General features: G+C 40.4%; 1 protein-coding gene across 2 annotated transcripts in view; it reads left to right on the top strand.

Annotated features, from left to right (window-relative positions):
- Positions 1 to 16,356, top strand: part of AKR1D1 (aldo-keto reductase family 1 member D1) — a 63,212-nt gene that overhangs the window by 17,354 nt on the left and 29,502 nt on the right. For both annotated transcript variants that reach the window (XM_036247161.1, XM_036247162.1), the window contains exons 2-3: positions 10,963 to 11,130; positions 15,582 to 15,698. In XM_036247161.1, the coding sequence (XP_036103054.1) occupies positions 10,963 to 11,130; positions 15,582 to 15,698 (285 nt within the window). The remainder of the gene's footprint in view (positions 1 to 10,962; positions 11,131 to 15,581; positions 15,699 to 16,356) is intronic.

Genomic DNA, 16,356 nt, shown 5'->3' on the forward strand with positions numbered 1-16,356 from the left:
CAACCTATTTGTTGTTGTTGTTGTTATTGAACTCTATAGCTAATAAATTGCATGTCTCCATTTTATTTAGCTCTTTTTCTGAAGATTTCTCCTGTTCTTTCATTTGGGGTATGTTTCTTTGTCTCCTCATTTTGGCTGCTTCTTTGTGTTTGTTTCTATGTATTAGGTAGATCTGCTATGGTTCCCAGTCTCGGTAGGATGGAGTTATGTAGTAGGTGTCTGTGCACCAAGCACAGTCTCTTTGATCACCTGAGATGGTGCTCCAAGAATGTCCCTTGTGTGGTTTACATGGACCCTCCTGGTGTAATTGAATTTTGATTGCTATTGGCCCATTTATGCAAAGAGTTGACTCTTAGGCTGGCTGACTGTGAGGATCAACCCTGACCACAGTATATGAGCTGCTGTGCAGGTGCTGACCACACAAAGCAGGATTTGCCTCAGCAGGTTCTAGTGCCTACAGAGATCTCCCATTGGATATCCCGCAGTGGGGGGGGAGGGGGGGCATAGAAGAGGCTAAATGGATCCTGCTCTGATGTTGTCTGAAGCTGGCCAATGGGTGTGTTAGTTCTGGGGTCTCTTGGGATGGGCTTTGGTGCAAGCTAATGTCAGATGCTGCCTGTGACTTTCACCTTTACATTTTAATTATGATGTGTCCTAGGAGACCTGTGGCCCAGGGGAACCTGTTTGAAGCTACAAAGTAATCCACAATTTGTGGCTGTCTCTGCTGCAGGGTATACCAAGAATAGCTGCTACCTGCTGGATGCTTGAACACGTTTGTTGTAGGGTGGGGTCTCAGGGTGCCATCAGGATAAGGCCAGCATAGTTTATTAGTCTCAAACAGACTAAGATTTGGCCATGTGAAGAGAGGGCTCTGTACTGCTCAGGCATGCAAGGGGAAATTGCCTCTGTCCTTGAACCACACAACTCAGCCTGTCCCAGATTCTTCCCCGAAGTCCAATCTCATCAGGACAGGGCTACTGGGAGTCAGGAGGATGGGGTTAGTGAATCTCTTGTGTAGATGGGATTAGTAGATCTCCTGTGAGGTGCCAGGCAAGCCCGGGAAAAGGAGAGGGTACTGGCCCCTACCCCAGAGACATACAAATCAGTCAGTCCTTGATTCTGCTCAAACCTCAGCAGAGTGGATCCTTCATGAGTCCTAAGAATTGGGCCTCCATGATCCCAGAAAGTGGGGCTAACAGAACTCCCATGATGATGAGGCACCAGTCAGGTTCATGGGAAAAGTGGGGGAAAGGCCCCTGCCCCAAAGCCATACAACTCAGTCATTGACACCCCCTGAATCTGCCCAGACCTCTACACCCCTGCCCAGGCTGCTGATTCCTCAGCAGGGTGAAAGCTTCACAGGGTGGGTGACAGCAGGTTGATGCCGTATGGAGGGGAGAGCTCTACCCAAGAAACATGGTGTCTGCATTGTGGGAGAGTGACTTGGCAAAGGGTTCCTGTTGGCTATCCCTTCAGCTCTCTCTCCAGAGCCACAAACCTGTCTCTTCTCACATGACTTGGGTCCACTACACCCTCCATCTGTCAGACCAAACAAGATATTGTGTGTTGTCCCTTTAAGAAGACACCCGTGTCTCTAGCCAACTCCCATCTCTCCCTGGTGGACAGAATCCCTGCTCATTTTCACAGCCAGATGCTATGAGGGTGCATCTTCCCCACTCTGGTGCTCTGGGTTGGGGAGCCTGGCTTGTGTTGAGAGCCCATGCTTCTCAGGGGAAACCTGTGCAGCTGAGCTATCCCTCCAGAGTCTGAACCACTGCCCATGAGAACAGGGCCAGCCAGCCCTTTTTGTGTCTCCGCCCTTCCTACCAGTGTCCATGCGGTTTCTTCTGTAAATCCTTGTTTATAAGACTTTTCTTCAGCTAGTCTTCAATTGATTACTCAATATTTTAGTTGTAATTCCAGTTTGGCCCTGGGAGGAGGTGAGTTTAACACCCACTTACTCCACCACTATCTTTGACCACTGTCCCACTGTCTCCCCCTCACCCCCATCTCAATGTCTTTAATCTACATGCTCTCCCCCGTGCTTCCTTTTTTTGGGTTAATCTTTGAAAATACAAGCATATACTTTAATATGCATTTTTTAACTTCTTCCCTTTGAATTAAATCTACTTTAGTTCTGTACCTAAATCATCAATTTCAATCCACAAATTCTCAGTGATATTTCTGAGTACACTTATGATCTCATATTTTACTTTATTTCTTACATTAATACTGGGAATGAAAGTAGTATTCTTATTTTTCCTCTGTAAACATCTGGATTCTACTCCATGCCTCCTCTTCACATTGTGTGTCATTGTCACACTTGCTGTCATCCATATCATCTCATTTTACAGTCTGGGGTTATCTTGGCCTCAGTTTCTGTTCATGCCCTATTAACTGTGTAGTCAATTAATCAGAGAAGTTCTAGAAGGTGTATTTCTTTCCCCAACTATTTGATGTGTGTTACTATGAATCCTACTGTCTGATACCATCTGTGCAGGCGGATTGTTCATTTTCATATGATTTATTTTCTCAATAGTGCTAATTTTCCACAAAAATAGGGAGAAAATACAATCTATGCTGCAGAGGCTCTGCATTCCCAGCCCAGGATGCTACAGCCACCAGAAATACAAGAGATTGCTTGTCTCACTCATTTCACAACCAATCAATAGCTGTGGGTCAGAATTCACAGCTCTGATATGCTCTGTCGAACATTTGGTTAGAACACTGAAAAACTAGAAGCAAGCACAAGCACTTCTCAACATTTGTGACGAGGTCAAAGTGATCATCTTAATGTGAGATCAATAAAAATCAATGAAAAGGATTAAACGTTAACTCTTTTTATCCACGTAACCTAAAATGTGATTTGAAAATTCTACTTCATGAGAATAAGTATTTACCTTCATGGAATTCTCCATCAAGGCTTATATTTCTCATTAAGAAAAAATGTAACTAAATGAGACAACTTTTTTTTCCAATTACAGTTGACATCCAATATTGTATTAGTTTTAAGTGTACAGCATAGTGATTAGACATTTATATAATTTATGAAGTGGTCGCCCCAATAAGTCTAGTACCCACCTGGCACCATACATAGTTATTATATTATTGACTATATTCTCTAATCAGTATTTTACACTCCTGTGATTATTTTATAACAGCCAATTTGTACTTATTAATCCTTCACTTTTTCACCCCCAAACCCCCTCCCATCTGGCAACCATCAGTTTGTTCTCTGTATCTCTGAGTCTGTTTCTGTTTTGTTTTTTTCATTTATTTTGTTCTTTAGATTCCACATATAAGTGAAATCATATGGTATTTGTGTTTCTCTGTCTGACTTATTTCACTTAGCATTATACCCTTTAGATCCATTCATGCTGTTGCAAATGGTAAAATTTCATTCTTTTTTTTTATCCTCACCCAAGGACATTTTTCCATTTTTTGTTCAGATAGAGTGGGAGAGAGAGAGAGAAACATCGACGTGAAAGGGACACATCGAGTGGTTGCCACCCGCATGACCAACCAGGGTTGGGGACAACCTGCAACTGAGGTACATGCCCTTAGTGGGAACCGAACCCAGGTCTCTCTGGACCGCAGGCCAACACTCTAACTGCTGAGCCAAACCAGCCAGGGCTCATTCTTTTTTTTTTTTTTTTAATGCCCGAGTAATATTCCATTATATATATGTCCTTAATCTTCTTCATCCAGTTGTCTATAGATGGACACTTAAGTTGATTCCATATCTTGGCTACTGTAAATAATGCTCCAATGAACATGGAAATACATTTATCTTTTTGAATTAATGTTTTGAATTTCTTCTGATAAATACCCAGACATGGAATTGCTGGGTTATGAGGTAGTTCTATTATTATTTTGAGGAATCTCCATCTTGTTTTCCATAGTGGCTGCACCAATTTGCAATCTCACCAACAATGTATGAGAGTTCCCTTCACTCCACATCTTTGCCAACACTTGTTGTTTGTTGATTTCTTGATGATAGCCATTCTGACAGGTGTGAGTTGATATCTCATTGTGGTTTCTATTTGCAGTTCCCTAATGATTAGTAACATTGAGCATCCTTTCATATGTCTATTGGCCATCTGTTTGTTGAGATACACTCTTACAAATTTAAAATGTCATCACAAAGCATCATGGTGAAGTGTATAGACCCCTGTGTGCGTCCCGTTAAATCTACAGCTAATCAGACGTCTATAATACGACAAAGGTTACTCTGTTTAACATACTAGCAAGCTTGAGAGATCCACACATTGGTACACCAGAAGGAGCGTGTACTGGAACAGACAGGGGACACAGGGTGAAGAAAAAAACAGGGACAGATGTGATTCCACAGCCACCGTGGCCCCAGCTAATAGTGGAAGAGCTGGGGTGCAGCCCCCACACTATGGCCTAATGGAGAGTAAGAGGGGTAGACACAGCACTGGCACCTGAGAACCTGCTCCCTCCCCACGTACTGCAGTGGAGCCTGGTAGCAGAAGCAGAGACGTGTCTCTGGTCTCCCAGCTATAGCACAGTGGCACCAGCCAGGAAGGGAACCAGGTAACAGTGCACTGGGCTCACGAACAAAGCTCTCCTCTCACACACCACATCCTCACACCACAGTAGGGATGCCCCAATACTCAGATGACCAAAACACAGCAGTAACACTCACCACCCCATCACCCACGTTGCAACTCCCATGACCATAGTGATGACACCCCTACCTCAAGGGACAGGTAAAGCAGGTAAGAGAAAACAAAGCTTGTACTATAGCACCATCTACTGTTAAATGAAACAAATTTACAAAGAACTTTATCAACCTGCTGAATTGTTGAAATCAAAACAGTACCTAAAGTAAGAAAGGTTTCACTACTTCAAATGCCCCAGCAAAGGAACAGACTGTCAAGTACCATGAACAATCAAGGTAACAGGGTAACACAGGAAGAAAAGAATAATTACACAAAAACCAAACTCATAGAAGTCATAGAAGAGAATTTTCTCAAAATAGCAGTCATGAAGAAACTCAAGGATATACTAGAAAACTCAGAAAGGCAGTTCAATGAACTCAGGAATAAAATTAATGAACAGAGAATTAATTTATCAAATAAATTAAAACTAAAAAAACAATCAAATAGAAATTCTGGAGCTGAAGAACTCAGTAAATGAGATAAAGAATGCATTAGGAAAAAAGCATTAGAAATAGAGCAGACTATATGGAAGAGAGAATTACTGAGGTTGAAGATAGAAATCTAGAAATGATTCAGCTGGAAGAGTAGAGAAAACTCAGATTTTTTTTTCTTCTAATGAAAGAACTCTACAAGAACTATCTGACTTCATTAGAAAGGGCAACCTAACGATAATGGGTATCCCAGAAGGTGAAAAGAGGGATAAAAGAACAGAGAGCCTATTCAAAAGAATTATTGATGAGAACTCCCCAAATCTAGGAAAGGAACTGGAAATTCAAGTAGAAGAAGTTAACGGAACACCTAATTATCTCAAGTCAAAAGACTTTCTCCAAGAAACATTATGTTAAAACTGTCAAAAGTTAGTAATAAAGAAAGAATTTCAAGGTAATCAGGAAGAAAAAGACAATAACCTACAAAAGAAATCCCATCAGAATATCATTAGATTTCTCAGCAAAAACCATATAATTCAGGAGAGAGTGGAATGATGATTCAAAATATTGAGAAAGAGAGAAATCACCAGCCAAGAGTAATATTTCCAGCACAGTTATCCTTTAGAAATGAAGGAGAAATGAAGGCTGACCCAGAAAAACAAAAGCTGGGGGAATTTACCATAAGAAATGTTGAAAATGAGTGCTTGTACCTGAAATGAGAAGACAAAGGTACACAAAACTGTGAGTAAGGTGACAGATGGACAGAGAGAAGAAGAAAATTGCAACTGTATTTAAAAGGGTGTCAAACAGTTATAAAGGTTAAAGGGGAAAGCATTAAAAATATAATTACTGCAATTGAGTAATGAACACACAACACAAAAAGAGATAATTTGTGAGAACAAAACATGAAAGAAGAGGAGTAAAAGGCTGTAACTTATATAGGCAAATGAAGATGAGATGCTATTAGAAGAAAAGGGACTGTTTTATCTATGAGACAATATATACAAACCTCATGGTAACCACAAAATAAAAATGTAGAGCTGAGATACAAAACATAAAATAAGAGGGAAAAAAATAATAATAAAAGGAAACATTGTAGAAAACCATCAAACTAAAATAGCACACAGAAACACAAAAGAAAAGAAACACTGGCGATACAGAGCAATCAGAAAATAAAATATATAATGGCAGTGGTAAGTCCTCATCATAAATCAATAATCACCCTAAGTGTAGATGGACTTAATTTACCAGTTTAGTAAGTGAATAGATTAGAAAACAAGACCCAACTACAGGAGACCCATCTCAGCTCCAAAGACAAACAAGCTCAAAGGGAAGTGGGGAAAGACAAGAAAATGGTACCCAGAGAAAAGTGAACACAGCTATACTCATATCAGACAAAACAGATGTCAAGACAAAAAAATAACAAGAGACAAAAATGGACATTTTATAATAATATAGGGAACGATCCATCAAAAATACATTCATTTAATAATATATATGCACTCAACCTAGGAGCACCAAAATATCAAAAGTACTTATTAACAGACCTAAAGGGAGAAATGAATAGTTACACCATAAATAATAGTAGATTATAATACCCACTTACTCAATGAATAGATCATCTAGATAGAAAGTGAACAAAATAATAATAATAATAATAATAATAATAAGCCTTAAATCAACATTAGATCAGATGGCCCTGGCCAGTTTTTCTCAGTGGTTAGAGCATCATCTCACAGATCAAAGGGTCGCAGGTTCAATTCCCAGTCAAGGGCATGTGCCTAAGTTTCACATTCAATCCCCAGCCGGGTCAGGGTTGTGTGGGAGGCAGCCAATTGATGTGCCTCTTTCACATTGATGTTTCTCTCTTTCTCTCCCTCCCTCCCTTCTACTCCATCTAAAATATCAATGGAAAAATATCCTCAGGTAAAGATAAACAAAACAAAGAAACATTAGATCAGGTGGACTTAATATACATTTATAGAACTTTCCACCTCAAAGTGACAGAATACACATTCTTCTCAATTGCACTTGGAACATTCTCAAGGATAGACAATATGTTGGGACACAAAAGAGTCTCAGTGAATTTAAGAAAATTAAAATATCAGCATCTTTTTCAACCACAATAATATGAAACTAGAATCAACTACAAGAAGAAAGCTGGAAAATTACAAATATGTGAAGGTTAAACAACATGCTATCAACAAGTAATGGGTCAATAAAAAATCAAAGAAAAAATCAAACAATGCATAAAGACAAATGAAAATAAAAATACAACATACTGCCCTGGCCAATGTCACTCAGTTGGTTGGAGCATCATCCCAGTTCACTGAAAGGTGGTGGGTTTGATTCCCAGTCAGGGTACATACCCAGGTTGTGGGTTCAATTCCTGGTCTGGCTCAATGGAAACATGTCCTTGAGTGAGGATTAAAAAAAAAAAGTTTAAAAAAATGTATTAAAAAAAAAATCTTTGGGATGCAGCCAAAGGGGTACCAAAAGAGAACTTTATAGCAACACAGAGCAACCTCAAGAAACAAGAAAAATCTCAAATGAACAATCTAACATCACACCTTAGGAAACTAGAAAAAGTATAAATGAAGCCCAAAGTTATTAGAAGGATGAACATAATAAAAATCAGAGCAGAAATAAATGAACTGGAGAATAAAAAGACAATAGAAAATAAACTTTCTATTGGTTCTTTCAAATGATAAAACTTTAGTGAGAATCACTGAGGAAAAAAGACATAAGAGTCTAATAAAATCAGAGATGAAAGAGAAGTTATTACAGATACCACAGAAATTCAGTGATTATAAAAGAATACTATGGGGAATTCAAAGATAGTAGCAGAGTACGTGGAAATTACACTCACCTCCTCCCAGAACCAAACTGGAATTACAACTAAGTTATAGAACAATCAACCTGCATAACCAACTGAAGGCTAGCTGAACAGAACTTTGATAACTGAGGACATACCGAAGAAGCCACCTGGAGACCGGTAGGAAGAATGGAGATGTGGAAATTGCTGGCCCCGCACTAATGTGTGGGTGTTGAGTATGCAGAGGAATATCTTAACTGCAAAGGGTCCCGAGGAGCAAAGGCTCTCAGCCCCCCACAGGGCTCCTAAGCCAGGAGCACCAGAGCTGGAAAAAGAGGCCCATATATCATCTGCCTGTAAAAATCCTTGAGGAATTCATTTGCCAAGGGCAGCCAGGAGGCTACCAGAAACCCAGGCACCCTCTTAAAGGGCCAACACACAAAATTCACAAGTACTCACCCTGGGCTCCATGGGAGGGATGGCAACTCAGAGCAAACTGGAGTCACACAGGGAGATATTGGGTTATATGGCTTCAAGGAGTGCTAGAGGGACAGCCACCATTGTCCCTGTGCTGAGCCCCTCTCCCATGCTGCTCACAGATGCCATCTGTCCTTGGTTGAGCGCTCTCCTCTGTAAGGCATCAGCCTGGAGAGTGGCACTAGCCCCACAGTCCCGACTCTGTGCGGCCCAGCCCTGCCAAGCTCCTGCCCTGTGAAGGGATTAGTTAGCTGCAGGCAGCCTGGCCTGCTGTAGTTTTTCTTATAAGGCTCTCCAAGAAGTTGTTCAGACTCAGGGGGTGTCAGAGACACACCAGCAGAGACTAAGTCATAAGGCTCTGGGGCAAAGCCATTTTTTCCCCACCAGCCTGACTGGCACTGCCCCCACTCCCATGGCATCAGCCTGGGGATATCCACTTTCCCACCCTCCCATTCCCTGTGGATCCACCCTGCTAAGCTGTCATTTTTTGCAGATGAAATAATACTGTATATTGAGAACCCTAAAAATTCCATCAAAAACTACTGGTACTGATAACTGAATTCAGTCAAATAGCAGGATACAAAATAAATCAGTTGCATTTTTATACACCAATAATGAACTATCAATAAGGGAAACTAAAAAAAAAACAAAAAAACAATCTGCCCTGGCCGGTTTTTCTCAGTGGTTAGAGCGTCAGCATTTGGTCCAGAGAGACCTGGGTTCGGTTCCCACTAAGGGCATGTACCTTGGTTGCAGTCCCCAGCCCTGGTTGGGTCGTGAGGGTGGCAACCACTCGATGTGTCCCTTTCACGTCGATGTTTCTCTTTACCTCTCTCCCTCCCACTCTATCTGAACAAAAAATGGAAAAATGTCCTCGGGTGAGGATTTAAAAAATAATAAATAAATAAATAAATCCCATTTCCATTTGCTTCAAAAAAATAAAATACCTAGGAATAAATTTAACCAAGGAGGTAAAAGATCTGTACTCAGAAAATTATAAGACACCGAAGAAACAAACCAAAGAAGATACAAATAAACAGAAGCATATACCATATTCATGGATAGGAAGAATTAACATTATTAAAATGTCCATACTGCCCGAAGCAATCTATAGATTCAATGCAATCCCTATCAAAATATCAATGGCATTTTCCACACAAATAGAACAAAAATCCTAAAATTTGGGTAAAGGGTGTCAAATATATAAGAAAAAGAAACTAGACTTTCGGTGGTGAACACACAATAGCGTATACAGATACCAAATTCAAATTCAGGTTGTTCACCTGAAATTTATATAATGTTATTAACCAATGTTACCTCAGTAAAACTAAGGTGTTACCATAACTGAAGAACAGTAATGTATGTGTAATCTGAAAAATGCATAACTTATAACTCAAGTGTTATGAATTTGTCAGTCCTTCCCCCCCGCCCTACCCCCCCGTCAATGTTCAGAGCAGAGGATGGATATTCTCCTTCTTATGCTTCAAGCAGATTAATAAAATGAACACATTTTTGGCTCCCAAATTAGATAAAAATGTATCTTGAAAAATCTAGCATGCCCTTCAACACCCCCCCAGCTTTATTGAGGTATAATTGACATATAAAAAAACTGCACATATTTCAAGTATACAATCAGATGTGTTTGACACATCTATACACCCACGAAGCCATCACCACAATCAAGATGGTGAACATATCCATCACTGCCAAGTTTCCTCGTGTTCCTTTGTGATCCCATGCAATGCCATGTCCACAGCCCTCACTCCAGGCAATCACTGATCTGCGTCTATCACTACAGATCGGTTTTCATTTTCTAGCATTTTATATAAATGGAATCATAAAGTGTTCTTTTTTTGTCTGTTTTTTTTTTCTTCAGTATACTTTTTTAGTATTTTTCCATGTTGCTGTGTATATCAATAGTTCATTCCTTTTTATTATTGGGTAGGATTCCATTCTGTGGATATATCTCATTTTATTCCCCCAAACCTTTGATTTATAATTGAACCTTTGTGAATGAACATATGCCTTCCTACAGAATACCATGAAATCTCTTGTCACCGGTAAAACTGATCAAGCCACATTTCTGAAGCCACAAAGCTGAGGACAGAGCTGAGAGGGAAGGAGTCTCCCACTGAGGGTGGGATACTCCCTGGAGGGTCAGTTTCTCCAGCCTCCAGATACCATCTTCCAATCACAACAGCATGGAATTAGGAATTTGCCATTTTCACTCTAAAACAATATACAGCGAAGTGTCCTGATTAATAATGATTAAACTGTCTGGCTGGTGTGGCTCAGTGGTTGAGCAGCAGCCCATGCACCAAGAGGTTGCCAGTTCGATTCCCGGCCAGGCCACATGCCCAGCTTGTGGTCCTGATCCCGGGTGGGGGGCGTGCAGGAGGTGGCCAGTCAGTGTTCTCTCTCACCAATGTTTCTCTCTCTCTCTCTCCCTTTCACTTCCTCTCTCTCTCAAATCAATAAAAGAGAAAAATTTAAATGATTAAACTGAAGGTAAGACTCATTCTTTTTCTTCCAAACCTCAACCCTCTTGTTATTTTAGACCTCCGAGGGGACCTGTAAGGCATCAGTGAAGATAGCCATTGACACGGGGTACCGGCATATTGATGGGGCCTACGTCTACGAGAATGAGCACGAAGTGGGGGAGGCCATCAGAGAGAAGATGGCAGAAGGAAAGGTGAAGAGAGAAGATATTTTTTACTGCGGAAAGGTGAGCACTCCCCTCACCCTCCATCTCCTCATATCAATGGTGGACCCGATGTCACTTTTCTCTGCCAAAGAATGTTGGACTCACCAAGAGGAGTGAATTTTCCATTGCCAAATTCCTTACTCTTGCCTAGAATTTAGGGACTAATCAATCACTTGAAGTAGGCTTAGGGCAAAGCTCCTTCTTCACACATGGGCGTGGATTTGAAACAATATGGAAAGAAGCAAGGCCACAAGCAAAAATTGGGAGAGTGGGGGGAGAGGAGGAGATTGTTCCTATTACAGAAGCATTTGCTAAAGCTTTCTTTAAAAGGTCAGACTTCGCCTGACAGGCTGGTGTGGCTCACTGGACTGAGAGGTCCTGATTTGATACCCGGTAAGGGCACATGCCTGGGTTGCAGGCTCAATCCCCAGTAGGGGGCGTGCAGGAGGCAGCCAATCAATGTTTCTCTCTCACATTGATGTTTCTATCTCTCTCCCTTTCTCTCTCTCTCTAAAAAAATTCAACAAAAACATATTTTTGAAAAAGGGCAGACTTCTTTTTCTTTTGTGTATGACTATTTGTTCATAGATCACTAATTGTTATTGAGTTATAATTTACATACCATAAAGGTTACCATTTTAAATCAGTGGTTTTTAATATATTCACAAAAATTGCATGACCATAACCACTACCTAATTTTAGAATATGTTGATTGCTTCAAAAAAAAACCCATGCTCACTAGCAATCACTTCCCAATTATTCCTCTCCCCCAGTCACTAGCAACCATTATCTACTTTTATTTCTCTATAGTTTTTCTATTTTGGACATTTCATACAAATGGAATCATACAATACGTGGCCTTTTGTGTCTAACTTCTTTCACTTCGTATAATTTTTTTTTCTCTATTGATTTGAGAGAGAGAGGGAGGGAGAGGGAGAGAGAGATAGAAACATCAATGAGAGAGAACATTGATTGACTGCCTCCTGCATGCCCCCCACTAGGGATCTGGCTGACAACCTGGGCATGTGCCCTGACCAGGAATCAAACCGGTGACCTCTCGGTGCATGGATCGATACTCAACCGCTGAGCCACACCAGCCAGGCTTAGTATAATATTTCTAGGTCCATCCAAATTGTAACATGTATTAAAATATCATTTCTTTTTATGGCCAAATAATATTCCATTGTATGGATATACCACATTTGGTTCAGATCACTACCTTATGAGCAATTTAAACCTCCAGTGTTAGTAATCACAATCCATTTAAGGGCAATCAGAAAGATAAAGCATCCTGATTAAAATAAAAGCCAGTGGGAATACAGAATGTATATTTATAGGCAGCTCTGCAGGAACAAAGCTGTAAAACTTTATATTTGTAATACCATTCTCCTGAGGGTTCTAAAGACAAAAAGATATTGCTTCTGGTTTCACCCACTCCTCAGAGTTCCCCTCCTCCCAGCACCCCACTCAGGCTCCTTCCAAGTTCTCCAGGGATCTGTGATTCCCCAAATCACCAGCCACTTCTGGGTAATGATTCCAAGGGGTGCCATGAAGCCACTGTCCCCAAAATATCAGCCTGAAACTTTTCACTTTATTATTATTTTATAATTCTTATTCCTAAAGATTTTACTATGGCACAGCCTCTCATTAGAGTAAAACATTAAACTTTAAACACGTGCTCTCCAAATGTTTCTGTAGAAGAGTAAACTTGAATTTACATCCTGAGGACCTATGCCAAAGCAGCCAGCCCCAAGCCAGATATATATAGTTTTATATATATAATATATATAATTATATATGTATATAATTTTATGTATATAATTTTTTTGTTAATCCTCACCCAAGGATATTTTTCCATTAATTTTTAGATAGAGTGGAAGGGAAAGAAAGCAAGAAAGCGAAACATTGACGTGAGAGAGATACATCAATTGGTTGCCTCCTGCACAACCTTGACCAGGGCCAGGGATCAAACCTGCAACCCAGACATGTGCTCTTGACCAGGAAATCAAACCTATAGCCCTTTGGTCCGTGGGCCAACACTCTAACCACTGAGCCAGACTGGTCATGGCTAAAGCCAGGAATATTATGAAAACTTTGACTTATCTTAAATTCTTTTTTTAAACTTTTGCATTGTCTTCATAATTTATTCTTGTTTGTTTCATGTACGAATGAGGCTTTAAATAACTACCAAGAAAAATGAACCCCCAATTTTCCTTCTTGTCTCTGTGGTAAACAGTTACAGCTGTTGCAAAATCTCTATCATGTTGGAAAAATTGAACCGAATTAAATCAACTGTTTCATAAAGTTGCTATGAGTTAACATTTACAAAATACTTAAACAGTACCTGTTATATAAAAAAAAAAATCAAATTTTATTATTTCTGCTTGCCTTAATCTGTGACCAAAAAAGTACAGAAATTTAGAACTTTTTTCCTAAAGAAATCTTTCAGGAAATTTGATGCTTCAAGAAAATGTACTAGTTATCCCGAGACATGAATACCCCTCAGCAACCTATGCTGTACAGACTTGAAGCACACACATGCCCCAATTTGACAATCCAAGCCCTAACCTTTCATTATCTAACACTTTTGAGATTAAGTGATTTATTTTTCCTTTAGTTCTTGTTAACCTACCTAAGTTTATTTTGTTAACTTAATTTTTTTCAGCATTATGGAGACATAATTGACATATAACATTATGTGTATTTAAGGTGTACAACATGTTGATTTGAAACACTTATATATTGCAAAATTATTACCACCATATTGTTAGCTAACACCTCCAACACCTCACATAATTACTATTCCTTCTTTGTGGTTAGAACATTTAACACCTACTCTCTCAGCAACTTCCAAGTATATAATATGGTATTGTTAACTATAATCACCATGCTGTACATTAACTCCCCAAAACTTATTCATCTCATAACTGGAAGTTTGTGCCCTTTGACCAACATCTCCCCGTTTCCATTCATGAAGACCTGTCTAATAGTTGGCCTTGTGGGATAAGGCTGGGGTCTCCTACCCTGCCAGACATCCAGTAACTTCTTAGTAAGAATTGGCAGAATTATGCCCAGCCAGTGTGGCTCAGTGGTTGAGCATCAAACCAGGCACCAAGAGGTCACCGGTATGATTCCTGGTCAGAGCATATGCCCAGGTTGTGGGGCCCAATCCCCAGTGGGGGGCATGCAGGAGGCGGCCAATCGATGTTCTCTCTCATCAATGTTTCCATCTCTTTCTTCCTCTCCCTTCTTCTCCCTCTAAAATCAATAAAGAAGAATAAATAAAAAACCATCATCAGAATTTCCCTGGGGTCTGAGTAGGACCAAATGAGAACAAGAGAGCAGTGACAGGCAATCTAAATCTTTGCAGTCAATGAAAATGTCACCAGCTTCTGCACAGTCTGTCACAATGCGAAAGATACAGTAAAGACTCCCACACAGCCATATTGCGTGCTCACGTGAAGCACATCTTTTACCAGAGGGACATGAAAATACAGTATCTGGCCAGGTCAGCACAACTATGCAGATACCTGTTCCCTAGTTACGCCATGAGGAGAAGTTTAGGTGCTGAGAGCCAAGTAGGAAATTAGCACTGAGCAGAGGAGGACTTGGTCTCCAAATTAGGCCCTCTGTGGTTCAGGTGGATCTTTAAGTCTCTGGTCCTATATCCTTTTTCTAAAATAATTTTTTTATCTTCCAATTACAGTTGATGTACAATATTATATTAGTTCCAGTGATTAGACATTGATATAACTTGCAAAGGGAATACCCTAATAAATCTACACCCACCTGACAACGTACACAGTTATTACAATATTAGTGACTGCATTCCCTATGCTGTACATCCCCATGACTATTCCGTAGACACCAATCTATATTTCTTGACCCTTCGATCTTTTCACCCACCCCCAACCCTCCCCCCCCTCTGGCAACTGTCAAAATGTTCTCTGCATCTGTGAGTCTGTTTCTGTGTCTGCTTGTGCATTGATTTTGTTTTCTTAATTCCATATGTAAGTGAAATCATATGGCATTTGTCTTTCTCTGTCTGACCTCTGTCACTCAGCACAATACCCTGCAGGTCCATCCATGCTGCAGCAGATGGAAAGATTACTTTCTTTTCTTTAACGGCTGAGTCATATTTCATTGTATATATGCACCACATCTTCTTTATTGACTCATCTACTGATGGACACTTAGGTTGCTTCCACATCTTGGCTATTGTGAATAATGGTGGGATGAACATAGGGATGCAGATTCTGGTACTATATTCTGATAAAGTTACACTATGGATGTCAAAAGTTATATCAGCTTTTCCTATATTCCAATAAAATTTCAGCATAAACATATTTTTGTGCAATAAAATAAATGAATAAAATGTGTATGAAGGCCTTGTAAAAAATAAAATGTGGTATTGTTATGTTTAAAAAAAATAGTGTGGATGTTAGTCAACTATCCCCTTTTTATTCTTTCAGCTTTGGGCTACAAATCATGAGCCAGAGAGGGTTCGTCCATGCTTGGAGAAGACACTCAATGCCCTCCAGGTAGATTATGTCGATCTTTACATCATTGAAATACCCATGGCTTTTAAGGTGAGTTCAGACACCTACAGGTGTGGCTTCTGCTCTTTGGCAACCACAAGGCAGCAGCTATGTGCATGAAGCTCATTCATTACTTAGCACCATAGAACGTTATCATTTTGCTACCGTAGATCAGACTGCACTGACTTAGCCCAACAGATGCCCCAAAAGATTATGTGTAATAGACTCAGACTTGGATCCCATGTTTAATTCAAAATCCAATGCACTTTTTATCATATCATGTCTTCACAACTGTAGTGTAAATTAACCTCTCTCTATCGAACCATCACGTGTCCCCAAACGATAGTCCACATTTCATTTGTCCAGCAGCCAGCCACACCCTTCTTCCCACTCACATTGTCATGACAATGTCCCTGCACAACACAATGCAAAATAATGTATACAACTGAAAACTCACTTACCTTCCATCCCCTCCAAAGGGGGATAACCTAAAGAATGGTCAGGCCGCCCTGGCCAGTTTGGCTCAGCGGTTAGAGCGTCGGCCTGCGGTCCAGAGAGACCCGGGTTCGGTTCCCGCTAAGGGCACGTACTTCGGTTGCAGTTTGTCCCCGGCCCTGGTTGGTCGTGCGGGTGGCAGCCACTCGATATGTCCCTTCACATCGATGTTTCTCTCTCTCTCTCCCTTCCTCACTCTCCCTCCCACTCTATC

The sequence above is a fragment of the Molossus molossus genome, unplaced genomic scaffold (genome assembly GCF_014108415.1).
Source record: "Molossus molossus isolate mMolMol1 unplaced genomic scaffold, mMolMol1.p scaffold_m16_p_7, whole genome shotgun sequence".
Taxonomy (NCBI): Eukaryota; Metazoa; Chordata; class Mammalia; order Chiroptera; family Molossidae; genus Molossus; species Molossus molossus.